Here is a 15,122-nt window from a genome sequence, read left to right on the forward strand (position 1 = left end):
CGCCCTGGTGCCACTTCCCTCTGCATTCGCAAGAATGCTTCAGTTGGTTCTTGTACTGATGCAACCACTTAATTTTAGGAAGACAAATGTCCCCAAAAAAGGGAAGACTCTGAGCGACAAAGTGATCGCAGGCATTTCTGCTCCTGTGCATTCATTTCTCAAAGGCCAGTGGAGTTAAAAGCATAATAATGGGTGCTTTCATTAATGGGGGTTTTCGTGTGTTTTTGAGTCCCTGTCGGGTGTCAGTGAGAATAAACACTGCGATGTATCAGTAACCTACTGAATATGGACTCTTAGAGGGCTCTCTAAGTAGGGCATGACCCTTACAACAGGACGTTTTGAGCAGAGGCAATATGCCAAGGCCAGTTTGGAAATAACACACTCTATCATATGTTATCATATACAAGGAATAAAAAACTACAATACAGCACTTGAAAAACCCATATAGTTTAAAGCCCTTTGTACAATCGAAAGACCTGGCCCCAGCATATGAAGTAAAAACTCTAAGGAGAGTAGCGATTTTTTTTTACTTGTTTAAGAAGAAACAAAATATATTAGAGAGATTATTCGTTTATCTAGGAGGATAAGGGTACTTCGTGGACTACTAGTGTAGTAGCTTTTGGGCAGAAATCTTGTTACATTAAGCCATAAACACTAATCAATCCAGATGGATTCTAAATGTAGGTAAAATTACAGAATTCAGATCTTAGTAAGATAGTGCAAAATAAGTATAAAATTTGAACTGTTCACATAGTTCTTGGAAAAAAAAAAATGAAGCATTGATGTTGGAAATTCCATGTAAATAAGTTAAAAAATGGCAGCCTGTAAAATCTTTTGAAATTTCAACTACTGCCTGGTGAACTTTTGAATCTGTGTTAAGATCTTTCAAAAATTCTCGTAGCTGAGGACACAAGTGGATAGGCATTAGAAATTTGGCAAAGTCGTCTCAGTAGGCATTCCAAAAACAGCAGAGGGAAACCCTGCTTTCAGGTAGTGTAGGCAGAATAATCAATTCTATTTAGCACAGTCCAAATCTACTGGGAAAACAGATTTTAGATTTTGTAAAAGGATGACTGAGAACAAAAGCTTCAATATAACCAGTTAGAATCAGACAAGTAAGATGTTAATTTTGAAGAGAGGAAAGAAAATAGTTAAAGAAATTAACCAAACTACTCCAAACTACTGAATATATATGTGTAGAAAACCAAACAAAAACTGAAGAGATGCAAATCTCTAAAAATCTCTTCAATTTTCAGGAAACTGGCAATAGAAATAATGTAATAAATCATACTGTTGGAACCAGACCAAAGGTTATGCTTTCCCACAGCTAAATAGGGGTTGTCACCAATTATCTAAGATTTGAACATGTCAGGTCACTATCTACTTTTCCTGTTTGGTAGGAAGTAAAGTTTGGGAAAATGGGAAAATGCATCCTACTATACAAATGTTGTAATTACATCTCTGTGTGCCTACTGCTGGTAGTGAATCTACACTACGAGAAGACCTAAGACAACATCTGGGACTTTTGCCCTCCGGTGTTGCTGCAGTCTTCTCCTTCACGCACTTATAAAACTGTTTTGAGGATACAAATATCAAGGAACTCCTGGCAGCACATCCCAGGCAGGAAACAAGTTGACTATATTAAGAATAGGTGTAAAAAATTATTCCCATTCTTCACAGGTTTCAAGGGAATCCACTTGCTCTGTCTGTATATGGGGTAAGCCCTCATGCTCATCAAGTATTCGAGAGATTACATGAAGTTATTTTTGGTTATGGTTTTCAGAAGGTAGATTATCCTGGTGATTTTGTATATCTGAATGACACTTTTTCAAAAGTGCTGATATCTACAAGGGTCAAAATTGCCTTAGACAGATATGAAATTGCCTTTCTTCTGATTTGGTTCAGGCTTGGTAGGTTGTGTTTGCAGGGTGTTCTTGTGATTAACCCATTATAATACAAATGGATGTTCTAGCCAAGGTGAGATTTGTAAAATGTGAAGTGAAAGCATCATGGGCAGAGTAAAAGCAGGCACTGATTGATTTAGTTTTCTAAAATAGGGGTCTCCTTTTAAAAGTTTGGAAGATGCTGAATTAAAGAATTCAACCCAGTGATTTCCTGAGAAGGACAAACCTCCGTTCCAGATACCTGCTCAATCAAGATTCAAGGCCCAGCCATGTCAGTATCAGGACTGCTAGGGCACATGCATTATGCACATCACACAAACATTTGGATTGTATCTGATGCACTTCCATAAAGCCTGCAGCTTATTTCACCACAGCACAAAATCATATTCCCATTTGGGGACCCTCGTGCACTAGGTATATGCTGTACACGGTTAAGTGGTATTTTATTTTAACATTCTTCCTGATTTGAGATGCTGACTTCATCTGGCAATTTTTGGTGAGATTCACGAAAGCAAGAAGTAGCATAGGATCCTTTTATGTTGTGTGAAAGAGCAGTTGCTGAGACAGTAGGTTTGGGAAAATTGCTAGCTCGCCAAGAACATCTACATTCAGCTTAATATGGTTTGTGTTAATACACAAGCACTATAAAACAAAGGAAGTATTTTAATAAGTTGCATTTTTTACTTTGGAGCCTGCTTTTACAGTTCGTTACTGAAATCCTGAATAAAAAAGCTGCCTTATATGGTATTTCTGGATTTCACTTACTGAAGATGGAGTTACTTTACTGACATTGGACTGAATTGCAGGTATTTTCTCGTTATGGTCTGAGACGTGACATTTGGAATTTTCATAATAATACTTCTCAGATGCAGAAACACCCTCTTAAGTTCATTTCAGCAAGATTCATTATTTCTATTATTTCTACTATACCACTCTACACTGTTCTACTATACCATTATATGAATTTTTCAGTACTGGTATTGACAAGCTATGATGAAACACCCCTCAATATGTCCATGGTGTTCTGTAATGCAGTAGCACGTGTACATCTGCAATCAGTGGAAATCAGTTCATTTTCACATGCTTGTAGTCCAAAGCTCCTGGGAATGCCTTTGTCCTTGATATTTCTTTGGCAGGTTTTGTTTGGGCGGAAAAATCTGAAGAGCGGAAATGTATCTATGTCTGAATCCACCCCTTTTCACACCCTTGGGAGGCTACTGCATGTATTCTCTTGATTATTTCCCACTACGTGCTGCTATGTGTGCAAGAAATGCATTTGCTGTAGTGGCACAAAAATTTGTCATTTCGTGCTCAAAAAATGAGAAGCAAGTGTAGGACAGATCTTCAAAGGCCATCTTCTAATGGGGTTGCAAAGCCATGTGCTCATTTCCATTTTTATTAGGAAACCACTGGCTTGACTTTGCTTTCAGCATCAAAAATCTGCTGAAGCAGATGAGACACACAACTTTATAAGGTTGTTTACTTCGTTTCAGATTCTTTCACAGTTTATTATTTCTTTGACTGGCTTTCCAGCTTCATGTTCCACCCTAACTGCATATTTAACATTCAGATCCTACTGCTTGTGCTCAGGAGAGTATGTATCTTTAAACTGTTGCATCTCAACGTAGCAAAGGTTCCAGAATCATTGATTATCTTTCCTCTTTTATTTGTGTTTCAGTATCAGAGCAATGCTCAGTAACATAAGACAGTGACTTTTACTCTCCCTCCATGCTCTGCAAAAAAGGACTGCTAATGAACACATGCAAATGAGATTGGAAAACTTAAAAAAAAAACCCAAAAAACAAACAAAACCAACAAACCTTAATCTGATTATTTTCTTCCTATGCAGTTGTGAGCAGTCACACCATCAGAGGTGGTTTTAGAAGTCTCAAAAGACTGTTGTGGCACACACCTTGCAGACTTTAGAAGCAGAAAAGCAAGTCCTAGCTCTCATTTCAGAGAGTGAAATTTGGTTCCTGCCAAGCTCACTTATAAACTGGAGTAGAGCTTTGAAAGCAACTCAGTACCTTGTACACTCTATGGCAAACAGCCACAAAAGTCATTGCTGGTACAGGAAGCAAATCTCCCACTGCTTTTGCAGAACAATGAGCAGGCATTAAAAAAATGGTAGCAGCTAGAGTGGTGTGCTAGGCTGTAGGATGGGTGGGGTTTGCAAAAGCGTCCTCTTGCCAGGATTCAAGAGCAATTCCCTTAATTCTGGTGGCTTTAAGTTGGAAATACTGATTTTGCCCGCTGTACTATTAATTGCAGCTGTTTCTGAAAAGATTGCAAAAGAAAATGATGGGAGAAATAAACTGGGTTTGGGGGAGGTCTGAATTCTGCCTTCACAAGATTTCCCAGGAAGAAGTAGCTCTGTCCCAAGGGTTCAATTATATGTGCGCTTCACTGTTCTGTCAGATTCTGTGACTCCCTTTGCTCTGCTTTTGCACAGTAGTTCAGAGAGAAAGAAAGCATTAGCTCCACACTAATTACACTTCCTCTGACACCAGCAATGTAAATTTTTTCCAACATCTCCCTGAAATTATATCAGGTCATGCCTGAATGAAATAAAATTAGTTGAATTCTTTTGGTATAGCTTTCACTTTAGCTATGTCACTGTTAAGATTCAAAGGACCCAGTTTTTATTTCAAGGGCCACTTACACTTCTTTGGCAAAGAAACTGCAGCGTGATAAAAATGTATCTTCCATCACAAAGCGTAAGTGTGAACAGAAATCAGCCATGCAGAATCATCATGAACTATTAAAATAAAATTTCACATGTAACAAAACTGTTTCTGGACATAGTACTAAGGAATTTTTATATAAGTAGCATTGCATAGTCTCTGAAAATTCCCACATTATACTACAGAAGGCATCAACTTAAAAACAACTCTATTATTTTCTTTCCAGTATTGCATCAGTGAAATTGCCTTCCTTCTGTTTATCTCCACAATTCCTTTTTTTCAATTTAAGTAAAAAGATTAGTTAAAAAGTGAAAAGGCTATTTTAGATCTAAGTAAAAAGATAAATTAAAATAACTGTCCCTTATTAAATACATGTTTATTCAGCAAAAAAAAATTTAAACAGATGAACAGCTTCAGTGAGACCTAAATACTTAAATTACGCTTAAAGCTAAGTGGAATTATGGGGGCTTTTGTCAAACAGGTCTGAACACAAGTACATTTTAAAGCACTTTCTTCAATCATTGTCTTAAATATGTGACTAAATCTTATTTACTTCACTGAGACTCAAGCATGTTGCTTTCTGTGTACACTTAATCACCTTACCAGAATTCTTCCCCGAAGGTTGACACCACTAAGGAAGGTATCAAGAACTGCCATGATGAACAGCCTATGTAATGACAGATTCATACAGAATTTGGCTTTGAGCATGGCCATCATCCAGTCCAGCAACAGTTGTCTTCTAGGGATAAAAGGAAATTCCCTCCTAAGCATGTCCTCCATTCAGTAGATTCGAGAAAGAAATGCTTTTTATTGACAAGCCTATTTAACAGGGATGGAGAGATTCATGCTGACCTCAGTCATTACTGGTTTAATAACATAAGCCTACTGAATGGTCAGTTTTCAAATACTGCCACATTGTTATATCAAGGAGCACCCACATGGCACTGCTAGTAACATCTGGGTATTTATCTCAACAGAATAGAATTTTCTAACCACTATTGGAAACATCAGTCTCCAAGATTCACATAGTTCTTGTTTCCTTGAAACACTGCAGTCTAAAGTGTTCCAAATACATGTGCTTGTATGTGTGTATATATATATGGTGTGTGGAAGACGTGTTTACATATAATACACTTTCTGGTTCCATTTTTGTGCCACAGAACTATTTCTAAGCATCCTCAATGGATATAGAGACCTCACGAAGGATTCAATGTTTCAAGTTTTGTTCAAATGCTCCTTACAGGAAATCTGAATTGAAAAATGGTTTTAAAATGTTCTTAATTCTATATTCTTATAGGGACTTTTCTCAAGACTTTGATGGTACATATATGAGTTTATACCAAATACTAGTAGGACAAAATGGTATATTGAGCTTCAGAACATACCAGTCAAGATCAAAAAATGAAAGAAATAGCACCTTAGTCTAATGTAATTGTTCCCTGTAAATATTAAGATTAAAAATCTGATTTAGTGGCAAGTGGTTTGAAGAGACTTTAATGGCTTGATATGCCAGACCCCAAGAGCTGAAGAGGTTAGAATAATAACTAATAATACTTGATACTACTGGGAGTAGTAGTATGTGTGTAAGCTGTGCAGTTCTCCAGCCTGCAGCTGGGATCAAACTAGAGCACAGAGGAATTTCTGGGCAGATGGATCTGCTAGTCAGCGAGGCGGAATCCTGAACTCAGAACTCTTAGCTAACTCTATTCTGCCAGCTCCAGAGGCAAAGCCTTTAGAATTCTCCACTCATATTCCATTATCCACAACAGAAAAGCTTGTTCTGTAGTAGTATTAATCTTTGTAAATGTGTTCATATGTGAATCTTTGTAGATGTGTTTGAAAGCATTTCTGTTCACCTGAAGATTCCCCTGGCAACTTTAGAGTGAGCATGCGATGGGCATTTCCATAACACATCACACCCACGTTTCATCCTCAAATAAGGATCAGAGCTTTAAGCTGGTGTGCTTCCATTTCATACAGTCTGACTGGAATTTCATTTCTAAGCAAACATTCCAAAGCATATTTTATTACAGTTCTGTTAAAACATTTCAAATTTAAATGACAACAAAAAGAAAACATTTATTGCTGTAATACATAATAACAAGTGGATATTATTATTTTTAAGTATTTTAAAAACCCTTAGAACTAAAATAGTTTGATGATTACAGAGATATTAGTATGTGATTATACAGTGTTTTAATCTATATTCATTTTATACACAACGTTCATGAAACAGTAAGCAGCAACTCTGCTATGCATGTGTATCAGCTACAATCAGCAGCCTGATCCAGAAAATGCTGAGCACCCTCATATTTTGACCAGTCAATGTGAGAAGATGGTCAGCAGCTTCTAGGATGGGGCCCAAATGATGCACTGGAAGGAGTATGTGATGGCAGTGACAATATTTTAATGGACATTTTCTTATGGAATCTCTAAGAAAATTTTTATAGTCATTGATAAGCACCAGCTCACAACACTGCATCACTTGCACATTACATTTCCTGACAAACTGCATATACAATACCTCTAGAATTCTCAGTATAGAGAGAACTGTAGCACTTACAAATTACCACAGGGAAAATACAGTTTATAGTAGCATTTCCAACAGTGACATTGCAACATTACTTTAGCGACTATGTTCCTTATGCAAAGGAAAAATAAAAAGTAGTCAGTGACATACTTCCTGAAATTTTAATACTGGCTTTCAGGTGTTAACAATCTAAAGTGCTTTCATGTTTCATACAGTTTTAAAAATTTTCAATTTATACAAAAAAAAATTCCAAATATTTATAAATTTATTCTATACATTTGTGAATGAACAATTTAGTCTATTCCTGTTTCCTCACCGAAAAAATTTGCATTGCCATCTCCCAAATCTCGCTTTTGAAACCAAGTCTGTGAGTTTGTTCCTTGAATATAAGCATCCAGAAAATAGCAAATTCCAGGGATATCACTGGGAAAATTTGGTGGAAGCTCCTCTCTTGAGCGTGGTGTGAACACAAAACCTGGGTATTCCTTTAACAACCTAGAACAAAAATGAATCACCTTGATTAAAAATGAATCAGTCACTAATAAGTGCAGATATTCAATTCTTCATGAATGCCAGGGAGACTCCAATTCAATTTTTATAGTTATTTACTGAAAATATAAAAAATAATGTTTACTTGGTAACCTTGATAACCTATAAACTTATGCATCAGTGCAAATAGCAGTATCGCCTCTTTTTTTGTCTTGTCAATGTTTTGCAAGTAGGTGCTATGTTTGTTGTAAATATTTTCAAAAATTATTTAGTGCTGAAAGCTAGCTCATATCTGCACATCAAATGCACCATAATTAATGCTTCAAAGAATGGAATACTGTCAACCTTATTAATTAAACTATTCAGACCCTCTTACCAATTCTAATATTACTTCCTTTTTCACAGATTGAAACAGAGAGTGCTAATTTGTAGGGATAAATACTGATAACTTGTATCTAAGCTTTCAAACAATTACTGCAATATACAGGAGTTGTGCAAGGTACCATAATGTTATCAGTGTGTCTTTAGAATTGGTGAATGAATCAAAACTTAAAAAACACCAAAAAGGAGGTTAACACCTCATTCACTCAGAAAAAAAAAGAAACTCCACAACACCAACAGTTGATCTGTTAATCAAATTGCCTATTTTCTAGGGGTATCATTCAAAATGATTTTCCATATGAATGGAATGGAAAAACAGTCAGTGTTGGCCAGCACTGCTTATGTTGACATACATAAGCACTGGCAATGCTAATGCTCTCTTTGTGTTTTCAGAGTGCATGATCAAAAGGGTTACTTTCTGTGTGCTCTAATACCTGTGCTACTTTTTCTAAATCACCTATCCAAGATCATCTAAAGCTTGGCACCCAGTATGTCACATAACACATGCTGCAGGGGATGTCAGGATCCTGTGCCAAATGCTCTGCCTGATGTTGAATGCAGAACCTTGCCACAAGGCATTATAAGATACTACAAGCTGAGTAGGAACAACAGACTACAGTCCAGGCTACAGTGAAGGTAGCAGAGCTTCCTTAAAAGATAAAAAAAATTTATAATTTTGCTTATTTTACCCAGCCAGCCATATCACTTCCTTCTAGTAGATTCACTCTTTACAGTACATTCTTATAGAATTTTTGGAAGAAACAATAATGTCTGTCAGCTGAGTGACATAAAATTCAGACCTGGACCTGGAGTTCAGATGTCGACTGTTGTTACCATCACATTCAAACAGTTTCCTATTGTCTTGCCTGGCATCTACAAGACACGATTACTTGGCCATTACTTGCAACATGATTTGCAAGGTGATTTTGAAGTACAATTAAACAGACAATATAAAGAGAGTGTTAGGTTTGAAGGACAAAGGAAAGATGCTGTATTTCCCATGGAAGGGCCTGCTAGCTGTCTGCATAATCACGGACTACATGTTACTAAAAATACCTGATCTGAGTTCCATACTAACAGATCTAAACTGAACTGAAAGACCTGTATAAACTAAACACTGGTGTTTCTGATTCATTGCAATCTATTCAGTCATCCTTCCTAACCAAAGGAGAATGAAGATGTGTAGGGTGATGTTTAACCATTCTCCAGTGAGGTTGTTGTTTTCAAGGGCACCTACAGCCAGTTTGGCATGCAGTTCACCGTGAAAGCTTGAAGAAGAGCAAGCTATATGAGAGAAGAAGGAAGAAAAAGCAAGATATATACAGCTGTGGTGTAAGAGGCAAAGTTGGCCCAGATGGTCAATGTCTGAAAAACAAGAATCAGTTGTTCTGTTTCACCTTTTTTCTTGCTGCTGCTGGTTGAAGTCTGACTATTAATAACTGTGGCGCATTCATGAGGAGTCAGATAAAAAGAAAAAATGGAAAATATGTAGCAGTACTTCAAGGAAAAACAAAAAACAACGGGAAGATAATAGACTACTACAGTAACTACTGCAGGTGGACATTTTACATATATTGAGCACTGTACCTGTAAGTTGTTGGGCTGACATTTATTTTTCTAGGTATACTGCAAGACTCAAACTTATTGGCAAGGGTTACATTATTTCCAAAAAGGCAATAACGAGGCATTTTAACCCCAACAACTCCAGCAAAGACGGATCCAGAATGAAGGCCAATACGCATCTTTAAACAAAAGAAAGAAAACAGCATTAATAGGTAAAATAGAATTATTAAAGTCAATCTTATAAATTATTCTTCAATTTAAAAAAAAAAAGAAAGCAAGCAAGCTACTAAAATAAACGGAGCTAGCAGAGCCTCCTTAAAATATCTGTACTCTGGTCATTACTGCTCATGGAGAGGGAACTAGCTGAAGTTTATCTTGCATTGCATTTTTAGTAAGTAATCCTACCATATCAAAATAAGACTGTGAACTGCTGTGAACTTAGCTCATACTCAGATTTTTGACTCTTACTTAGCTGATGCTGCTTTCTGTGGTTCTTTCTGGTGGTTTTTTTTTTTGAGGTGTGCTCTTTCTCTCATGTGTATTACACAAGTGTAGAGATGTTTTCTTCAGAATAGCATTCTGACACAATAATGGCATGATGTCAGAAAGCTTGTACGTCTACTGTGCCTGCTACTCTTTACACATCCAGAGAGTATCATACCATTATGAAGAAGTTACAATTTCTAACTTTGAGTGTAAAAGCAGAAAAATCTGCAACAAGACCAAAATTCACCAACACAGTAAAGATGGCTGAAATATATTCATGGAAATATAAGTCTTATTCAAAGTATGCCATTTGTGGTCACACCTTTTTTTTCTTTGACAATTGATATGTAAAATGGCAGTAGAATGTGAGACAAATTTATTGCTTTGATTAGCAATAATAATAATAGCCAATGATTTCATGAAGCATTTAATTAAAAGAGATGCATGCTTTCATTAAAAATAGTTTCCTTCTAAGAAGCCTCTGTTAGGTACACAATACAACTTTTTTCTCCTTATTTTAAAATTAATTTTAAAAATGAGGTAGTAGCATTTGCATGTAAATGATAAACTTGTTATAATATTGTCAGGATGTTTCCAGATTTTTTAAGTGTAACTTAATTTGATACTGCAAAATACAAAAAGAAAAACATTTATTTATAATACAATACTGCTGTTCTCTGTGATAAATGTGGAGCATATAATCCTCTTAATAACCATTTTCTTTTTCTTGGAATACAGATATTCCTTTATCTAAAATTAAAAAAAAAAAAGCATTAAGCTTTCTGGAGGAACAAATGAACAGATAAATGTTAAAAATGAGCAAATGAAAGACATAATGAATTGAGACACCTCTATTAAAAATACCAGTACGCCATTCCAGGCCATTTGAACTTAGCTGAAAGTCCACATCATTTTTCATGCATACAGGCCTTTCTTTTTCCTTCTCAGTGAGAGATAATCCTACATGAAAATTTCAGTACATGTGTAAATTCCCATTGAAAGGAAGCCATAAATATAATTACCACTGAATTTAACAGTTGCTTTGACAGCATTAACACCATTATCTTATGGTGGTTCAGTATCTGACTGTAAAACAAGAACAGCAATGGAATCCTTTAAAGATGCGTCAATTACTACAATCAGAACGTCTTTGGGCATTCATATTCATAGCTTCTGCGTCAAAAGACTTGGAAGATTTGGAAAGAGGATTAGTCATTTCCTTAGAAAAGAGAATATTCCATGACACCGACAGATTTATTGCTACTGAGACAAAAACTGCAGCGTGTCAGATTGCACCTATTGACTTCACTGCATTTGTCTTTTGGGTTGATTTTCAGATCTCTGTTTCATCTTTACCGCTCCGCAAAACTCTCATCCACAGAACTAAAAAGGTCAGCTTCTCCAGCCACCGTCACTTGATTCCCCAAATTAATGGGGAGTCTGAGTTAACGCAATGATGTGAAATTTCTTTGAGACAAAATCCCAGAAAGCAATTAAACAAACAAAAATGCTCACTTTAACCAAATAAAATACAATAAAATATATGACCTTGATAGGCTCTCCATGGGGAGACACCACCTCGTCTGACAGTTCCATCATCTTAAGGGCCATCAGTGCTATCTGAACAGCATGTGTTTCACTTTCTTTGTGTAAGCCTCCAGCAACACAGTAGGCATCTCCAATAGTCTCAACCTAAAACAGGCATATATATTTCTTACTGTTAAACTGTTTGAAAAACATAAAAGAACAGCCAATATATCTTCAGTACTAGTTGTAGCTACATACAATTCTCGACCAAGTCTTATTTTTCCTGCAAAATTATTTAAGAACTGGACAAATCTTGCAGTATCATGCAAAAGGAAAAATTGCACAATTTATATTTATTGCTGGGCATAATTCTAAAATACTTTTCCTTTTTCACTTACTGTCAGGCACCCATAGCTACATTAAACGCCTATTTACTCGAGAGTCACAGCACTGTCATTGAACTTAATTTTTAAAATTAACTTTTAAGTTTTGACAGGTTTCTCTCTTGGCTGAATGAAAAATTGTTCATGCTGATTTTTGTTTTTTGATTTTTCTTTCATTTAAAAAAGGTTTATGGCAAAATAATTTTTTGACCTCTATTATCTGCTGTCTCATTTAGTCTTAATTTCCTTCCCTGCCCCAGAATCCCATAGAAAAGCAATGAATTGTGTACCTTGTAGACATCTAGTTCTCCACATTGGTAATCAAAGCGAGTATAAAGCTCATTAAGCATGGTGATAACCTGCATAGGTGAGCATTGGGAACAGATGGCAGTGAACCCAACAATGTCAGAAAAAAGCATTGTGACATTATTAAATTTCTTGGCTTGTACAACTTGTCCCTGCCACAGCTGCTGAGCAACCTCTCCAGGAAAAATTGAAAACAGAAGATCTACAGTCTTCTTCTTCTCTTCTTCAAGTGCTTGATGAGCCTGCTCAAGGGTTGCTTTTAGCTTTCCTAACCTCTTCTTCAGTCCATCCTGGGCTCTAGCCTGCTCTCCTATCAGAACAACATCTCTTAAAGCATTGTGAATGGGAATATCAGAGAGGTACAATCCACGTCCTGTAAAATCTTCTAGTCTATCCACACAGGGAGATCCCAAGAATAGAATGGCACTGGATTCAAAAATATAGATCATTTGGCCTTTAAGGTCCATTACCTGAAACAGTTAGAGAAACAAGAATTCATGCAAAACACGCATGGTGATGATTTAAAAGCAAGAAGTTTTAGAGAAAATACATTTTGCTAAAATGTAAGAAAATCAAGACTGGTTCATAGTCCTTACATTTTCATTTAGTTGCTTAGAGAAAGCATGGGGTGCTGAATCACAGAGCCACCAAATAAGTTCATTTTTATTCAGCCCTCTGGTACAAAAGGACCCCCAACTTAAGGATGAACACCTAGCTGTGTTTGAGTATCAGTTTATCTTAGGGAGAAAAGAAAACCAAAAAGAATAATTCTGTGCATTTTCAGCAATTGATAAAATGTGTGACTACAGTGGCCTATGATTTTCTACTAATAACTAGTTCATGCATCACTTTCTCCACAAGATAAAGTGGGAAAATCTGCTTAAGTTTTATCATAGGGTGTTCAGTACTCACTGCAATTTAAAATTAAAGGCATAAATGTCAGAAATATCCAATTTTAATGGCCTAACAAGGAAAATATTTTGTGTGAAGTGTTTTTATATCCCTTCTGTAGTCAGTTGTGTAATGTGTAAGGTGCTGCAGAGCTTAGCTTAACATGGCTTTGAAAGACCACTCTTTTAATAAAATCTGTTCCCTACTAACAGACGTTTGCATACGCAAGTATATGTAAAATCAAAGCCAAGTCTACTACCCCTTATAATCATTCTAGTGCAGAAATGGATCTGCAATGAAGTAGCTACAGTTTTTAATAGTAGCTACATTAGTAACTGGGTAAAAGAGACCATTCTTCATTTAAGTTTTTGGAGAGTTGAGTCTGAACTGGTAACTCATCCTAGAGTGCCTCAGGTGTATATAAGCTGGAATTCAGCTGGGACCAGGAACGAATAAAAACAGTCACTGAATACTCAATGTTTTTTACTGTCCCAGGTCATTTGTCACACACCCAGCTTCAGCAAAGATAGTTGTAATCCCATCAGCTGAAACTAAGTGGAACCTTTGGTGATTGTATCCCATGAAAACATCACAGTATCAAAGATACCAACATAGCAAAGGCTGAATGATCACAGAAAACACCAATTTCTTTCCCTCAAATCCTATAGCTGTTTCCAAATTACTCAGGGGTGTTTTGTTAAAGCTTTACCTGCCACTGTCCCCTGTGCTGGAGATGCCCTTATTCTCAGCAGCATGGCATATCACTGGCTTTATCTCAGTATTTCAAATTATTAAAATACAATCAAATTTTCAGTCAGATTTTACTTGTGTAAAAGTCCTAAAGCAAAATTTTGACTGAACATAGGCTTCAGAATCTGAATTACATTTGAATACCCTGATTAAATCATTATTATACAGTTGTATCAGATGTTCAGAGGTAGAAAATGCAAAATGCACCATGTTTTGTGGCTGTTTTAACTCCATCTGAAGAAAACAAATTCCTCATAGAAGTAATGGTGATAAAAAGTCTCTTACCATGGATGGTTTCATATCAGTATTATCCCATCTTCTAACTCGTACAGTAAACTGCATATTTAGCATTGTCATTATTGCACTAAAAGTGCAGCTTACTTTGGGGGTAAGAATTTCGAAATACTCTTCAAAATTGGGCTTAGCTTGAAATTCTCTCCTGGTCAAAAGTCTTCTTATCCCATTTCCAATTTGAAGAACAGACATATCCTTGTCAAACATAAAATGAAATGGGAAAGTCTTACAGAACATAGAGGCAGGAATCACAAGTGAAGACTGTGGTTTACATGGAGATAAGGACGGTTTTGCACTTTTGACTTGTATAGAATACAGCAAATAAGGCTGATTAGCAAACTCAGTGCAGTCGTTATGGAAACAAGGAGGCATGAGCATCACTTCCACCTCAGTTTCATACAAAATATGAGCTGCTGCTTTAATGATACCAGGTAGAATAAGACTTGTGATTTTCTTAGGAAAGAAATAATAAACATTTAAGAAGTCCTGATCTTTCTCCAGGCATAATATGGAGGCATCTTCAAGTCTGTCCTTTTTTCCTGCTTCTTGGCTGTGGCCACTCTGCTTCAGCAGAGTAGTGAAACTATTCAAGAAGTCCTTAAGGGTCCCTCCAATAACCCCTAATATGTGTTCATCCTCTTCATAGCATATTTTGAATAGCTCTTCACCAAGAGATTCCCGTAGAGATTCCACGGGAACACCTGCATGGAACCACATTTTAGTCAGAACTGCACTCATGATCCAGAATCACAGGCCATTTTTACATCCACATTTTTTTCATCCTAGGCCAAAGCAAACTATCAATATCCTTCCCTGATCCAGCATTGACACCCAAGGGCACTCTCATTTAGGAATCCTGGAATCAAGGCCTGGAAATGGGGGGACAATTTGTTGTAGTTTAGAAAGATCCACAATTCGGTGTTCTTTGTAGAGA

At 36.5% G+C, this 15,122-nt stretch overlaps 1 protein-coding gene across 2 annotated transcripts in view; it reads right to left on the bottom strand.

The window, feature by feature from the left end:
- Nucleotides 1-4,945: 4,945 nt before the first annotated feature.
- The window catches only part of GUCY1A1 (guanylate cyclase 1 soluble subunit alpha 1), a 37,610-nt gene continuing 27,433 nt past the window's right edge, over nt 4,946-15,122 (bottom strand). Inside the window, exons 5-9 of one of the 2 annotated variants that reach the window (XM_039551116.1) lie at nt 14,180-14,889; nt 12,238-12,723; nt 11,586-11,729; nt 9,576-9,730; nt 4,946-7,613 (exon numbers count right to left, since the gene is read on the bottom strand). In XM_039551116.1, the coding sequence (XP_039407050.1) occupies nt 7,412-7,613; nt 9,576-9,730; nt 11,586-11,729; nt 12,238-12,723; nt 14,180-14,889 (1,697 nt within the window). In that variant the 3' untranslated portion in view covers nt 4,946-7,411. The remainder of the gene's footprint in view (nt 7,614-9,575; nt 9,731-11,585; nt 11,730-12,237; nt 12,724-14,179; nt 14,890-15,122) is intronic. The other variant, XM_010411835.4, reaches the window with a different exon arrangement.

This window comes from Corvus cornix, chromosome 4 (assembly GCF_000738735.6).
Source record: "Corvus cornix cornix isolate S_Up_H32 chromosome 4, ASM73873v5, whole genome shotgun sequence".
NCBI classification, from domain to species: domain Eukaryota; kingdom Metazoa; phylum Chordata; class Aves; order Passeriformes; family Corvidae; genus Corvus; species Corvus cornix.